Source organism: Pongo abelii, chromosome 16, assembly GCF_028885655.2.
Source record: "Pongo abelii isolate AG06213 chromosome 16, NHGRI_mPonAbe1-v2.0_pri, whole genome shotgun sequence".
In the NCBI taxonomy this organism is placed as follows: Eukaryota; Metazoa; Chordata; class Mammalia; order Primates; family Hominidae; genus Pongo; species Pongo abelii.
In genome coordinates, this window is record NC_072001.2 from 86,770,244 (window position 1) to 86,787,234 (window position 16,991).

A 16,991-nucleotide genomic window follows, 5' to 3' on the forward strand; every position below is an offset into this window, starting at 1 on the left:
AGAGCGCCAGAGAACTTCAGAGCGTTTCGCCCTTCCCCGGGAGAGGCAAACACCGACACGTCTGTGTCTTTTACCAACAAGTGCCTTCAAGCCCGGCGGGGGCAGACACCTCCGCGCCGGCCGCCGGCGAGGTCTCCGCGGTCTGCGGGGGCCACGGCCTCGCCTCAGCTGCGCTGATTTAGGGCGTTATTCGGTCCTGGGGCGGGAGGCGGCCTCCCGGGCGGCGAAGCAGCGCCCGCAGCCTGGGGCGACCAGGCGGTGGGCGGAGGGGGAGGGGCGGAGGGGCGTCCCCGGGGCGCAGGGGGCGGGCGTGCGGGCACACGCGGTGCGCGGCGGGGGCGGCCATCGTGCGGCGCAGCCTGGGCGCTTGGGGAGCCGCCCACTTCGCCGGGTCGCGCCCCGACGGCCGGAGCGTGGATGCGGCGGCGCCCGCCGAGCCGGGGCGGACGCGGGGCGGCCCGGGCCGGGGAGACGCGCCGGCAGCCCCGGCACCGCAGCGGTCGCAGGATGGCCGAGGTAAGCGCGGCGCCCTCCGCGGGCGCGGGGATTCTCTGTGCGCGGGGCAGGCGGCCCGGGACGCCGCTGGGCTCCGGCTCCCGTGGGTACCTGAGGGCCACCTCCCGAGGGCCACCTCCCGAGAGCTGCGCGGCGGAAGGGACCGTGGTCTCCGGCCGGGAGGCGGGGGGGACGCTGGGACCCGTCCCCGTCCGACGTCCCGGAGCCGGCAAACGGTGTCCGCGCCGGATCAGCGGGCGCGTCGGAGGTGCCGGCGGGCGAGCCTGTGGAAATCGGCGGCGGCACTCGGCGGGTACCCTACACGCCACTCCCCGCCACCCGCACCCCGGACTTCAGCCCAGGACGTTAGGACTTGCTGTTTCCACCTGTGGGGGTCGATCCCTTGTTTTTTTCTTTTACCTCAGAATTTGTGAAACAGCTGATATTTCACACTGGCCGTCTTTCTCCCCGGGGATTGTTCCTCTGGAGAACGGGGCGCGCGGCAGCCTCCGGTCACTCTGACGAGAATTGCGGAGACGGACGGGGCTGGCCGTGAGGAGGCTCCCGTCCACTGCGGGACAAATCTTTTGTAGAGCAACAACAACAACAAAAAACAAACTTAAAAAGCCCACAAGAACAAAAAACCCACGACTGAAAATCGCTATTTAGACAGGTCCGGTCCGAAAGCTTCCGGGACATAGACCGAGCGTTGACCGTGTGCGGGGCAGATTTGACCAGCTTCACTGAGGACCCTGGAGTCCTTGTCGCGGCTCCGCGCGAGGTGGCCCGTCTTTCAGAAAGCGCTGGGACGGGGCTAAGGCGCTTGGGCTCCGGGGTGGAAGCCGGGCCGAGCCGCGTCCGCCGCTCCGAGGTTTCCTTGGAGTGACAGGAAGTGGGCCTGGGCTGCGGAGCCCGCGGCTGCGCCCGCCGCTTCCTTCAGGGGTTTGCATGGGAAGCGCCGGGACGGGAAGCCCCCGGCCCCCGACTTCGAGCTCCCTTAACAGTCCCGCCCAGCCTGGCCTCGGGACCTGCGAGCGCGTGGCTCGCCCGTCTCGGGAGCGCCCCGTCGGTTCCGTGCTGGGAGCCGGGCGGCGGCGGCGAGGCTGGGGGCCGCGGGCGGAGGAGGAGGAGGCCGCTGTGGGGTCTCCCGCTGCTCCTGCGGAGCCGCCGCCCAGACCCGGAGCCCCGCCGCCGCCTGGCTTTGCCTGAGCTCCTCAGGATTTGTCAGCCAGATGTGACAAGATTGTGGCGAGGCGAGTGAAGGAGATCTGATATTAATCAGCGCGTAGCTCCGAGCCAAACTTTCTCAAATGCGGTGTAGAAACATGTTCTTCTCATTTAAGGCATCTCTTTGTGGCTGCGGGGCTGCCACCGCTCCGAGTCTGACAGTTAAGTGGAATGCCATCTCCCAGCCTTAATTGTGTGAGTGAAGTTGTGTGTGGTTGGGGGGTGGGGGGCATCAGACGCTGGGGGTTCGCTAACGTCCCCTGGTTTTATGGCTGTGCTCGCCGCAGTCCTCTGAAGGCCAGGGCATTTAAATCGGCCCAGACGCCTGGTCTCAGCCAGGCCTCTGCTGTTAACACTTAAGGGGCCTAAAAGAGGCTCCACCGGTGTCCTGGGAATCCCTGTCAGAGAGAGAGAGTGTGTGTGTGTGAGGGAGAGAGAACATGTGTTACTGCATAGGACCACAGAGCAGATGTAGCAACAATTTTTTAAAAAAATATATTCTTTTCATCAAAGCGACAAGATTTTGGCTTGACAGTAAGTGAATTGAAAAACGGCATTTGGCAGATTTTTTTTTCATTCGCTGTTTATTGTTTTAATTTGCTATTCGATTTTATGGGATCTCTTCATAAGATTCTAAGAGTCTTCGACCCTGAGTTTGCAAATACGTGTTTATGTATTGAAACTTTGGTTCAGTGATGGATACACTGACTCTCTTTTCAGTGATCCCTTCCCAGATTCGTTGATACATATTATTAAAACCTTGTTAAAATAGTTTGTCAAAATAGAATTTTGTACATCATATAAAAGAACATTACTTCAGATGTTACAAATTGTACTGGATTTGATTTGCTCTTTAAAGAGGTGTGAAAAGATAGCTTCCCCTTTTGTGATGATGAGTTTTGAGAAATAACTTTATTCTTTTTGGCATACTTTCAGATGGTTAAAACGAATAAGATACGAGTCATCGTTTGATATCTCATCTAATTAAAGTTTGCTAAGTAATTTCACCAAGAAACTATTATTATTTCAAGTCAACTGTTGGTTGAACGTGTTCCTGTTGTAGTTAAATGCTGAGAAGAGGTGGTGAAATCTTCACCTAGCACACATGCTGCTCACACTTTGGGAACTCGTAATTATGTTCAGGCATCTTCATAATTTAATTTGAATATCGTCTGTACCTATAGTGTCCCTTCAGACTAGTAAGGATTTAGGGACATTCTCCTCCTTCAGAAAGTGGTTAAAGTTTTTTGGCCATTGATAAATACAGTGATCTGTTTGCTGTGGTTATAATTCACATTAGAAATATTGACTAACATGAAGTAATTGCCTTGGAAGCATGAGATTTACTAGAGGGCTATTTTATTTTTTATTGCATCTCCCCCATGTAGCAGTTAGGCCTGCATCCCAGGCCCATGCCCACTTTCTGTACCTCAAGATCATCAGATTGGAAAGACGATCCAACCCGATAGATGAGAGAGAAAAGCCATACAGGTTTCCCTGTAGAACAAAATAATTGTCCCTAAGCACACATTTGTCATTTATGAATGCCTAGGGATAAGTATAAACAGGGGAACATTTTAAAAGTTCAATTTGTCAGTAAAATTAAACTGCAGCTTATGGAGTGGAGGGCAGAAGTGTCTTTTAGCTTCTGTATGTGGCTTTAGAAGTAATTTTGATGTGGCCATTAAAAGGGATGCCCTGAAGGTTCCACAGGGTAAATTACTTACAGGAGCGTGCTTCACCCCAGGGTGAATTTTCTCCTCTACAGATGTCATTTAGAGTGGGTTACTTTTGTCAGAAACTGTCCTTTTTAGAAAGAACTGAAAATACCTTAGCTAAGGTAAAATCTCAATGATGAGCCACCCATCTTTTTAGTATCTAAAATCAAGATTTAGGGAGTTGGTACTTTTAATTACCTAATTCCAAGTGTTCTACTGCAGAGTTTTTGTTTCTTTATTTTTGATGACTTCTCTGAGAGATGTTAAAGATAACTGGATTCTGCTCAAAAAAAGCATCTGGAAAGCATTTCTTTTTCCTTTTAAACTGGTTTCCACCTGAAAACCTTATTTCTGCATATCTTGTCATTCTTTGAAGTCCTTTTCCTAATTCTGGAAATTCCAAGATTCCATTGTGGCACCATTTCTCCACACAGACACATGCCTATTTTAGCCAAAGAGGGTGGGTATAAACAGAGAACAGACTTGTTTCTCCAGGGTCCAATTTGGGGCCTTCTCAAACCTCACGTAGTTAGTTATAGGCAAACAGACTGTCACTCTTGCCGTCCACACATGGACTCATTATTATAAACCAGCCTAACAAATCACAGGAGGACTCTGCCTTGGGGAAATGATAATTTCATTCAACTAATGTGAAACAAAAGAGAGATGGAGAAATAAAATGTGAGGGTCAGGTCCCAACAGCCCTGTCCATAGGGAAATAGTTGCCTCAGGTAAACTCTTAATTCAAGGTTCTAACGTTTTTTCATATAGTTAGATCAGTTTGATTGTCTCCTCCTACAGATTATTTGTGTGATCCTACCAAATACTCAAACCTCAAATTTTTTTTCTAGCTGTACATCAGCTTCTGGAAGTGTTGTCCTTGTTCTGTAGTCCTCTAATTGTTTCTTGCATTATTCATTATGAAGGTAAAATTTTTATACTGTCAACTCTTAGCATTTCATGATACTTCACGCTGAATTTGAAGAAAGGGATCAGGATGGCATAATTAACTAAATTTGATCTTTTCTTTTTAAAAACTTAGTTTCAAAAACCTAGTTCTCAATGAGTCCCCAAAAGAATGTTTTACAAAATTTTACTTAGAAATGTTCACAATTTCGTCTTTATTTTGTATCAGCAGCAGTAGTGAAGTTGCATTGCTTATGTAACTTAGGTAAAATTATGCTAAAGTGTAAGTGTTTTGCTCTGTGTTTTTTTCCTCAGGCTGATTCAACTATGTTCGGAAAGTTCCCTTTACATGCAATTAATATTTTTTGGTTTTTTGTTATCAAAGGTTTCTAAAGATTACCTCTGAAGTTTCCCAAATTTAGGTTATAAAGGAAAAAATATATCCATATAATTTACATTTCTGTACAGTTCTTAAATTTTTTTGAAGAAGAAATATTTGGCTTGGCTTTTAAGGTAATGTTTGCATGTTTTTCAGCTATTGCATATATTTTCAGTTTTTGAAACTAATAATTTTAAGAAAAAAAGCACAGACATTAAATTATTTTGGCACAGAGTTTATACTTTGATTCATAGACATCAAAAGAACAAGTATTTTCCCCATCACTGTCTTTGAACTAAGCAGCTAGAGAACACTACAAATGTGTCATGCATACTTTAAGCTCACAGGTAGACTCAGCCCAATATCTGTCACTTGAAGGAGCTCTACCTCCCACCTGCCCTTTCTCTGCCAGGCCCTTCTCCATGCCCTCAGTCTTCTTTGGTCTCTCATTTCATCCTCATACTTGCAGTGAGAAACCAGATTTTGTCCATTCTCCTTTAGTGTTGTGTTTATCTTGCAAATGCTGACTACCTGGTTTCTGAGGCTCCCCACATCCCCTTTTAACCATGCTTGTGGTAAACAGTGCCTCCCCATTGTTTAGAAAGTTAATGATCCTATGAACCCAATAAAGAGACTCCTGGCTGCTCATCTGGACAGCCCAGGCCCACCTTACGTTGTCTTTCAAGGTAGGTCTCACTGCCCATAACAGAGACCTGTGCTCTGTGGCCCAGGCTCCTTGGCCTGACACATATGTGCATGGTAGGCTTTACTTTGTACCTAGGCTTGTGGTATTTCTTGCATGCACTGATGAGAGCATGCCTTCTTCCTGGAGGAAGCCCTCTCTGGCCTCTCTGTATAACCTTGACTTCTCCATTTCTCCTGTCTCACTCAAACTATTTAATTTGGGGGACAGTAGGAGTTTGACTTATTTTTTTCACTTTTTATTATAGAAGATTTCAAACAATCAAAATTAGAATGAAACTTGGTAATATGTGCTTGGGGATTCAACAGTTACCAACTTTCGGCCAGTCTCATTTCATCTATATTTCCTACCCATTCCCCCCATCATAACCAACACTAGATTACTTTAAAGCAAATCCTAGGCATTATGTAATTTCATTCATATATATTATAATATGAAGCTCTAAAATACGAAGGCTGTTTTTTAAAAAACCAGGGCAATATACCATAGAGCACCTAAAAAATTAACAATAACTGTAATGTTATTAAATTTCTAATTGGTGTTCAAGTTTCCTTGATTACCTGATAAACTTTATATTACAGTTGGTTTCTTCAAATCAGGATTCAAGTAAGGTCCATACATTGTCTTTTTTAATATATAGGTTCATACTTTACTTTTTTCCTTGCAATTTATTTGTTGAAAAAGCTGGATCATTTGTCCTGTAGAGTGCTCCTTGGTCTGAATTTCAATGATTATTTCCTTGTAGTATCATTTAAACATTCCGGTATCTCCTGTATATTCTTAAATTGGAGTTGAGTAAGAGGCTTGATCCAATTCAGGTTTAAACTTTTTTGTCAAGAACACCAGATGTGTGGTGGTGTGTATTCAGTCCAGAGGCAAATGGCCTCCTATTTTTCATTAGGAGTTGTGGAATGGTGATACTCTAGTTCTTCATTTATTTGATCCACATTCAGAGAGAATCTTTGTCTCATCAATGATTTTTTTACCCTGAAATACAGGTTATATAGCAAAGGATACATACTTGATTTTTTTCCTTTGTTTACCAATTTTCAGAATAGTTAGTTGGTTTCCTAGCATTTTCTAAAAGTGGCCAATGAGTTTTGTTTGTTTTGAGTATATTTTGAATTCCTAGATTTTAACACAGTGAATGACTCATGCTAATTTTTGACAAATCATATTCTCTACTCTGCTGTTTTTGACCAGCCCAGTTGTGTGATTTTTCTTGCAGTCATAGAAGTCTTCCCTAGTGTCAGACACTGGGAATTACTCATCTTTGTGTCTCCATGAAGCTCCCCATGGTTACCAAGTACATGGTAGATGCTTTAGAAACAAACAAATAAAAACCTTGTTAAATAAATGATTATCATTTTCTTAAACTATTAGTGGAAGATGATGGCATGATGTGTTGAGTGTCTGCCCCATGTTTGTTTCTCAAGGTCAGCTAAAGTCCGACGCTCTCACCTGCAGATAAGCTGCCTCACATTAAAGGTCTTGGTGGGTTTCACCTCTCTTCTTCCCGGTTGTCCTTATTACCTATTTGGCAAAGGGTGATACTATTTTTCAGAATCCTAGTTGTACCTCTGTGGGTTTGCATATGTAAGAAAAACAATGGGAAACTTAAAAAGAAAAAGTGAAAGAAGTGAGTGAAAAGTGAGAGGTGGGAAGGTAAGGAGAAGAAAGAAAATCCAGTTCTAATAAGGAAAGTGAGAAGTGCAGAGGCAGAGCAGCTCCAAAAAGCAGTGGGGTAGAGAATTAACTCCGCCCTTGAATGATGCAGTTTCCTAAACCAGGAGGAAGGCTGGCTCTGCAGCCACAGAAAGAGTAAGAATGACAATTTCACAAAGGTTAAGTGAAGCCAGGCTCTCCACCTAGACACCAAAGGTAGCCCAGCTGCTTTAAAAGATGTCTTGTTTTATGTGTCCTGACTGGCAGTTTTTGATATGCACGTTAGCAACAATTATCTATTTAACATTCAATATTTAAAATTATCTGTTTAAACAATTATCTATTTATTCAACATTTAAAAAGTACTACTTAGAAAAAACTGGCCAGGCGCGGTGGCTCACGCCTGTAATCCCAGCACTTTGGGAGGCCAAAGTAGGCAGATCATGAGGTCAGGAGATAGAGACCATCCTGACTAACACGGTGAAACCCCATGTCTACTAAAAATACAAAAAATTAGCCGGGTGTGGTGGTGTACATTTGTAGTCCCAGCTACTCAGGAAGCTGAGGCAGGAGAATCACTTGAACCCGGGAGGCAGAGGTTGTAATGAGTCAAGATCCCACCACAGCAGTCCAGCCTGGGCGACAGAGCCACACTGTCTCCAAAAAAGAAAAAAACGGAATCAGGAGTTCAAGACCAGCCTAAGCAACATAGTGAGACCCCCGTCTCTAGAAAAACATTTTTTTAAAAGTTAGCTGGTTATGGTGGCATGCGCCTATGCGGGGTTTAGGAGGGCGAATAAAGTGGGAGGATCCCTTGAGCCCGGGAGGTAGAGACTGCTGTGATCAGTGATCACTGTCCTCCAGCCTGGGTGACAGAACAAGACCCTGTCTCAAAAAAAGAAAATCCTGAAGCATTTTTATTGTAAAGCTTGGTGGCTGTTAAAAAGTGATTTGTGGTTTGCCAGACTGGGTTTTTTAATTTCAAGTTGAAGAGTTACGATTTTTTCCACTGAGAATCTGGCATAGCCTTAGAATCTCACACGTAAGAGAGGACCACAGACTCTAAACTTAACTTCGGTAATCTCTGCTAGTGAGTCATTTTCCACGTGGTTTTTACATGGCCCTCTCCATAGTCAACTGGAAGATCAGTGTGTAAACTAGGAACTGCATTTGGCTGCAAATTAAAAGAATTCCTAAATAATAGTTGCTACCCTTTCTTCTCAGCCATCCTTAGGGCATGACCTCGGTGTTGCCTCATAGTCACAAAAGGGTATCTGAGCTCCTGCCATCAGGTTCTTGTTCCAAGAAAGAGGAAGAGGGAAAGGCAGACAGGTCTTACAGTAGAGTCAGCTGCTATTTATGAGGAGTTTTCTACAATACTTCACCCAACAATTTGTATTGTATACCATTGGTCAGTACTTAAGTCACCTGACCACCAACTGAGACTTGGAAATTAAAGTTCCATTTACTAAGGCATATTGGGGAAAAAGATAACTGGGGGAAAAAGATTAATAATCAGTAAGCATAGTACAGTTCTCTCATTGATTTGTTCAATCATTCGTTTACTTTCTCAAATAATACCAATGGAGGGCTTACCAAGTATCAGGCCCAGTGCTAGGTGTTGGTTTGGAGTTTTAGTTCTTTCATTGCCTCTTGCAGGAATGATTCATTGTGAAGCAACTTTTATAGGGGCTTTTACCTTAGATATTTTTGGTAGCTCTGTGCAGAGTCGGACCACCAGAGCCCAGAAGACCAAAGAACTTACTTGTTGTGGGTCTGGCAGCAGTAACAGTCTCACTGTATTGATTGATTGCTTCAGCTCCCCATCTGTGTATCCACATTAATATGGCTAACAGGCCTCTGAGGTAGGCAGGAGTAGGTTTCCAGCCCATGTGATAGCCAAAGGCACCAAGGCATGGAACTGAAGTTTTTACATGGCTTAACTGGAAGTAAGACATAGGTTGAGGCCAATCCTAGGTTTTACTACCTCTCAGTGAAAGGTGCCCAGTGAGGTGAAGGGGAAGGAGCTCAGGTTCCCCAGCCCTGCAGCCAGAGGTATCATTTTAATGGAGAGATTATATTCACTTCATACATTTAAAAAAAAAAAAAAAAAAAGCCTTACTGTTAAAATCCAGACTCCTTCACCTGCCCCACAAGGTCCTACGCAGAGTGGTCTCTGACACCTCTCTTATTCCCATTTTCTGCTAATAACCTCACCAACTTCACTCCAGCTACATTGGCCCCTTAATTGTTCCTTGAACACCCGTCTCTATTGTGCCTCAGAGCCTTTGCACTTACTATGCCTTCTCCCTTAAATACTTCCTCTGTCTCCAGTCTGCACATGACCAACTCCTTGGCATGCCTTGGGACTCAATTCACATGTTACCTCCTCAAAGGCTCTTGATGATGACTCAATCTAAAACATTCTTACTCCTGTCCCTATCCGTCCATGCTACTCAGTTAAATCATTAGCATAGCTTTCTTCTTAGTTTTTTTTTTTTTTTCGAGACGGAGTCTCTGTCGCCCAGGCTGGAGTGCAGTGGCACAGTCTTGTCTCACTGCAACCTCCGCCTCCCGGGTTCAAGCAATTCTCCTGCCTCAGCCTCCCAAGTAGCTGGGATTACAGGCATGCGCCACCACGCCTGGCTAATTTTTGTATTTTTAGTAGAGATGGGGTTTCGCCATGCTGGCCAGTCTGGTCCCGAACCCCTGACTTCAGGTTCCTGCCTCGGCCTTCCAAAGTGCTGGGAGTACAGGCATGAGCCACTGCACCCGGCCTCTTCTTAGTTCTTTCATAACACTTGCCTTACTCTGAAATGATACTGTTTGTTGTTCATTTCCTGTCTCTGCCCTCTAGAATATAAGCTCCTTGAAGGTAGGGACCTCATCAGTTTTGTTCAGCATTTTAATGTGTAGAATTTAGAACAATGCCTGGCTCATAAATGCTCAGTAAATACTTCAATGAATGAAATGTCTTCACTGTGTGGAACTTTAATGTCCTCATCTGCAGAATGTGTATGATAATACCTAACTCTGAAAGTGGTTTTAGGAATTAAATGAAACCATAACTGTAGTTAGCACCAAATACTGATATTTCAAGGCGTAACCCTCCCCTAGTATCCAAATTTGAGACTATTCCGGTAGCCTGTAAGTTCTTCACCTTCCTCATCTATAAAATGGAGATAGTAATACCTAATCTCCCTGGGTAGTTGTGAGAAAGAAATGAAATAATACTTGTACACTGATTAGTACAGTGTCTCACATGTAATAGATGCTCAATAAGGCTCACCAACTGTGTGACCCTGGGCATGTTACAAATCTTCCATAAATTTAAGTTTCTGAGAATAATTCTCTCCTCACAGTACTGTAGTGAGGTTTAAAATAGATCACATGTTAAACCATGTCAAAAAGCAGATGCTGGAAGGGTGGCTAATCTACCTACCATTGAACTCAGCCTTGTCCAGTAGAGCTTTCTGTGATGATGGAAATGTTCTGTATCTCCACTGTCCAATAGAGTAGTCACTACCTACATGTTGCTACTATGCACCTGAAATGTGGCTAGTGTGACCAAGGGGCTGAATTTTACATTTTATTTATTTATTTATTTTGAGATGGAGTCTCACTCTGTGACCCAGGCTGGAGTGCAGTGGCGCGATCTCAGCTCACTGCAAGCTCTGCCTCCCGGGTTCACACCATTCTCCTGGCTCAGCCTCCCCAGTAGCTGGGACTACAGACGCCTGCCACCACGCCCGGCAAATTTTTTGTATTTTTTAGTAGAGACGGGGTTTTGCCGTGTTATCCAGGATGGTCTCGATCTCCTGACCTCGTGATCCGCCCACCTCGGCCTCCCAAAGTGCTGGGATTACAGGCGTGAGCCACCGCGCCTGGCCATTTTATTTGATTTTAATTAACACAAATGATTCCCCTCAAAGGGCCAGTGCTGTGAATCTGGGAACCCCAAAATTCCCTCTTCCCCTTACCAGTTAGTCCCCCAGGAATATCCCCCTGGGTTTATCTTCAGTGAAATGAAAGTATGTGCACATACTAGAGATGAAAACAGCCTTGAACTGAACAGTTTTTATTCTGAGCTCAATTCAAATCCCATGAGAGGCCTACTCTGTCTGGCACTGAATATCTGTGTATATACCCAACTATGTGCCTAGCTTGATCACTGCCAGGAATTCAACTCAGCATCTCCTGACAAGAGGCCTGTGGTAGCATCTCCTCAAGCCAAAGGTAGAACAGCGTGTCCGAGAGACGAAGTGGGTCCAGGAGCCTGCCTAAAAACTAGGTCATAACTTTCTATCCCAAGACTGCAAAACCCAGTCTTCCATCACATACGAGGTGTGTCAGTAGTTTTTAGATAAATGAGAAAACGATAGTTACAAAAAAGCAAACCAGGATTTTGAATGTTGATTTGTAGCACATCAAAGTGATTAATAACAATTCTGAAAATAGTCTGATTAAGATGAGTGCGTTAAAAAGCAATAACCGTGTCTTGATGAGTTCAGAATGTTGTAAACATCTGCTTTATGTTTCTGAAGAATGGAACAAGAATGGATTCCAAAGGCTATACATTTTAAGAGTTTTCCGTTTTGATTTACATGAGTACTTTTTGTCCTGTAATTAGAATATTTTCATTTAATTTCATTTGAGAAGTTTTCATTTATCTTTAGATAATGGTGCTGTAATTTTACTATGTCGTGGAGTTCTAAGATGGGTGGAAAAACCCAAGGGCCTTGATATTGGAAGTTTTCTTAGACACTGTAATTAGCTTTTTTAGTTCATAAATAATTCCTCTGAGATTTATTTCCATAGATGTTTAATGAGCTTTATTAAGCCTTATTCAAATGGGCTCATGGAGAACCACAAGAATATTTCTCATAAAGATGCATTCATTCATTGAATTATAGACAAAATTATTTAAAATTGTCCCGAAACTGAAGCTAAAATTGTCCCCAAACTAAAACTGTAGGTCCCAAATGCCCATGGGGGTGGTATAGGCCCCCCCCAAGGGCATTTGGCAGTGTCTGGAGACATTTTTGGTGGTCAGAACTGGAGGGTAGGGTGTAACTGGCATCTGGTTTGTAGCAGTCAGGGATGCTGACCAGACGTCATACATACAGAACAGCCCCCCACTACAAAGCATTATCCAGCCAAAATGTCAGTAGTGCCAAAGTTGAGAAAACCTGACCTAGGTGACAAGAGATGCAAAAAATAAGTTTCAGTATTAATCTATGAAATGTGCTTAGAATTGTTCCCTCTATGATTTTGCTGTGCTGAACCTGAGACAGTCACCTGGTTTCCTGGGTTGCATGAGCCTTTTGAGCAGAGTCTTCAGGAAGCATGTGCTTAAGGACATCTCTACTTCTGGTTAAAGCAGGTCTTATTTTCCAAATAAGCAAAATGTGAATTTACTCATATAATTCCAACATCTTGTTTTTAAAGAGTGAATGGGGCCTGGTGCAGTGGCTCACACCTGTAATTCCAGCACTTTGGGAGGCCGAGGCAGGTGGATCATCTAAGGTCAGGAGTTCGAGACCAGCCTGGCCAACATGGCAAAACCCGTCTCTACTAAAAATACAAAAAAAAAAAAAAAAAAAAGCCAGGTGTGGGGGTGCATGCCTGTAATACCAACTACTCAGGAGGCTGAGGCACAAGAATCACTTGAACCTGGGAGGCGGAGGTTGCATTGAGCCGAGATTGTGCCACTGCACTCCAGCCTGGCCAATAGAATGAGATTCTATCTCAAAATAAATAAAAATTTTAAAAAAAGGAATGGCATTTTGAGGGATATAATCCAAAATAAGAACTTTTCTCCCTTTTAAAATTTTTCTGTAAAATGGTCATATTTATAGAATCAAGATTGTGAAATATTTCAGAAGTTTAGTACTGAGTGTACTGGTGCTATTGAGAATGTAGCAATAATTGGTTCATCCGTGAGCTGATGTTCAGAGGGTTGCAGCCAAGTTTGAGATGCTGGACAACATTTTAGGTGTATTACAAACTAAGTTAATCATGCCTTTTAGAATTTTTGTTTTGACAATGTGTAATGTAAATTCAACCATCACTCACTTGTATCCTTTAACTTACATTCAAGGTAACCATATAATTATGTATATAGGTATACTTACATAGATGTATACTGTTCATGTATTTAATACATTTGTATGTGTATATGCAAGTAGAAACTCTGTAACCAAAAAGTAAAATAATTTCTGTCATTAGAACAGTGTTTCTTGATTTTTTTCATTAACCTCCACACCTAAGGAGATTTTAGACATTTTTTCCTAATTGTGCCTCTCCAAAGAAATTTTAGTATCACACCATTGCGAAATAGGTTTATGTATGTATGTACATCTGTGTTTATACATAGAGTAATTCTTTCACCCCCTAAGACCAATTTTTATTCCTTTGGGGATGATGGCATCACCCTTGAGAATGCATGCATTATTAAAGTGAGTGTTAATCACATGGAGTTCTTTGTATTATACTGTACAGTTTACAAGAGCAAAACCTTTTCTCCCACATTTCTTGTTTTTTGGTAGCCTCTTGAATGGATTAGGTAATGCTGTTGCTATTTACTGTACACCTCAGTTATAAACAGCCCTATTCCGCATCACCTGAAAATGCCTAGCTGCAGCTGTGTTCAAACCCATTCTAGTCCAAAATAAATCGTAGAAGACAGTCAAATCGTGAAAAATTTAACCTGTATTTAAGCAGGGTCACTGGTTTTTTTGTTTTGTTTTTTGAGGCAGAGCTTCGCTCTGTTTCCCAGGCTGCAACCCCTACCTCCCAGGTTCAAGCGATTCTCCTGTCTCAGCCTCCTGAGCAGCTGGGTCTACAGGTGCATGCCACCACACCTGGCTAATTTTTGTATTTTTGGTAGAGACAGGGTTTCACTATGTTGGACAGGCTGGTCTTGAACTCCTGACCTCAGGTGATCCGCCCACCTCGGCCTCCCAGAATGCTAGGATTACAGGCGTGAGCCACTGCGCCCAGCCTGTGTTTTAATAACATTTTTATTGAGATGTAATTGACATACCATGAAATTAACTTACAGAGTGTACAGTTGAGTGGCTTTCAGTATATTCATGGAGTTGTGCAGCTATCACTGCTATCTAATTTTAGAACATTTTCATCACCTCAAAAAGAAACGTGGTCAAAATTTGAAACTTCTGTGTTTCAAAGGATACCATCAAGAAAGCGAAGATAACCCAAGGATGAGAGAAAGTGTATGCAAATCATATATCTGGTAATGCACGTGTATCTAAAATATATAAGGGTCTTGTATAACTCAATACTAAAAAGGTAAACAACCCAATTTAAAAATAGGCGAAAGATCTGAAGAGACATGTCTCCAGGGAAGACATACAAATGGCCAATAAGCACATGAAGAGATGCTGAGCACCATTCGCCATCAGGGGAATGCAAATCGAAACCACAATGAGATCCCACCCATAGTCACTAGGATGGCTCTAATCAAAAAGATAGACAATAACAAGTGTTGACGAGGATGTGGAGAAATTGGAACCCTCATACGTTGCTGGTGAGAATGTAAAATGATACAGCTGCTTTGGAAAAGTTTGGAAGTTTCTTAAAACATTAAACGAGTTACTATGCAATCCAGTAGTTCTACTCCTAGGACTATACCCAAGAGAAATGAAAACATGTGTCTACCATATTCTTGTACATGTTCCTTTTGGGGAAGATGAAAATGTTCCAGAATTAGATTGTGATGATGGTTGCATAATTCTGTGAATATGCTATAAAAATCATTGAACTGTACACTTTAAATGGGTGAGTTATATGATATGTGTGAATTGTATCTCAATAAAGCTGTTTTTCTCAAAGATGAAAACAAACCAAACAAGAACACACTCCCTCCAACTACTACCCACTAGCAGTCACTTCTTATCCATACCCTACTCTCCACAGCCCCAGGTAACTACTAATCTGGTTTCTGCCTTTATCAATTGGCCTGTTCTTTGACATTTCATGTAAATGGAATCATACAGTCTGTGACTTTTGTGCCTGGCTTCTCTCACTTAGTACATAATATTTTCAAAGTTCATCCATGTTGCAGCATGTATCAGTATTTCATTACTTTTTATTGTTCAGTGGTATTCAATTGAGTGGATATATCACATTTTATCTGTTCATCAGTTGATGGATGTTGGGGTTGTTTCTACTTTTTGGCTATTGTGAATAATCTGCTATGAACATTCATATACAAGTTTTTGTAGACATGTTTTTGGTTATTTTGGGTATATACCTAGGAGTGCAATTTCTGGGTCATATAGTAACTCTATGTTTAACTTTTTGAGGAACTGCCAGAATGTTTTCCAAATTGGCTGTACCATTTTACAATCCCACCAGCAACCAATTTTTAAGTGGAGACTGATCATATACTCCTTAAAATGAATTTCCCAAGTCTTCAGCTAGATTCTCCTTTCCCTCTCCCCCATGCAGGGCCACATAGTCCCTCAATTGGCAGATTAGAGGTTTAAACCTTAATTGTAAGGCTTTTTATCCCTCGCGCACACACACACACACTTGCCAGTTTCAAGACTTGTGAATCGTACAAATTCTACCCAGCAGCTCTTCCCAGGAACCTCACTGACAAAGCTGCTTTGAGGGCTTTTGCTGTTTAATAATAGATTATATTCTTCAGGACTGTATATCCTTTGAGAAACTCGTCTTAAAAATATATGTGAAGCTTTGTGGGTTTTGTTGTCGTCGTTTTTGTTTTTTTGAGAGGGAGTCTCGCTCTGTTGCCCAGGCTGGAGTGCAGTGGTGTGATCTCGGCTCACTGCAACCTCAGCCTCCCGGGTTTAAGCGATTCTTCTGCCTTAGCCTCCCAAGGAGCTGGGACTACAGGCATATGCCACCACGCCGGGCTAATTTTTGTATTTTTAGTAGAGACAGGGTTTCACCATATTGGCCAGGCTGGTCTTGAACTCCTGACTTTGTGATCCACCCACCTTGGCCTCCCAAAGTGCTGGGATTACAGGCGTGAGCCACCACGCTCAGACAAAGCTTTGCTTTTAATACTAGAACTTTGTTGGACATGTACATCTCTATTTTCAATTTCAGCTATATTTTTGTACACTCTATACCGCCACATAAAACATGGCACCGTAACATGCAAGGGGTATTGATGCAAGGCTTGTTCAGCCAGTGTCTGTCTCTGACAGTCACATAGTTCAGTGAGTGGCGTCAGGGAATCACCCTCAGTGTAGTCAGCTATTACATGTTCTCAAATCTTATTTGTATTTTCAGCTTCTACCATATCTGTGGGCGGGGGGAAATAAATTTTATATGTAGATAACTCTGAGTTCATATTATTCTCCCTTTTACTTGTTCCAAGACAGCTTCTGTATACTTTCCAGGGTTGCTGCTTTCGTCAACTTAGAAATTTGGTGAAAATATGTTTACCCTTTCTATGACCTTAATAACAGTGCAGGAGATTTCATTCTAACCCATAATCTTTTCTTATAAAAAGTTCTGATGTTTAAGCTCATTCTTGAATGTGGAATATCTGTGTAATGTGTTCACGGTCTCCAGGTGCAGGGGTGGCTGCTCATCTTTCCAGGGTACAATATACACCTCTGGGCCTGGCACACAGTGGGCACATATTGCTCAATAAATGCTGCTGAATGGAGGAATATGTTTTGTTTGAAATACAATGAATGTTTCACACATCACTTACATGCTCCACATACCTGTTTTCTCCTGTTTTTCAGGCTATCAGCTGTACTCTGAACTGTAGTTGCCAAAGTTTCAAACCCGGGAAAATAAACCACCGTCAGTGTGACCAATGCAAGCATGGATGGGTGGCCCACGGTAACTTTATTTTTCACCCTCTCTTGGCCTGTAGTGTTACCTCTAAGTAACT

At 43.1% G+C, this 16,991-nt stretch overlaps 1 protein-coding gene across 2 annotated transcripts in view; it reads left to right on the forward strand.

Moving 5' to 3' along the window:
- The first annotated feature begins 381 nt into the window (after positions 1-381).
- Positions 382-16,991, forward strand: part of BNC1 (basonuclin zinc finger protein 1) — a 28,880-nt gene continuing 12,270 nt past the window's right edge. The window contains exons 1-2 of one of the 2 annotated variants that reach the window (XM_003778505.4): positions 382-516; positions 16,840-16,939. In XM_003778505.4, coding sequence (XP_003778553.3) covers positions 418-516; positions 16,840-16,939 — 199 coding nt within the window. In that variant the 5' untranslated portion in view covers positions 382-417. Of the gene's footprint in view, positions 517-1,560; positions 1,884-16,839; positions 16,940-16,991 lie in introns of those variants that run through there. The other variant, XM_024232604.2, reaches the window with a different exon arrangement.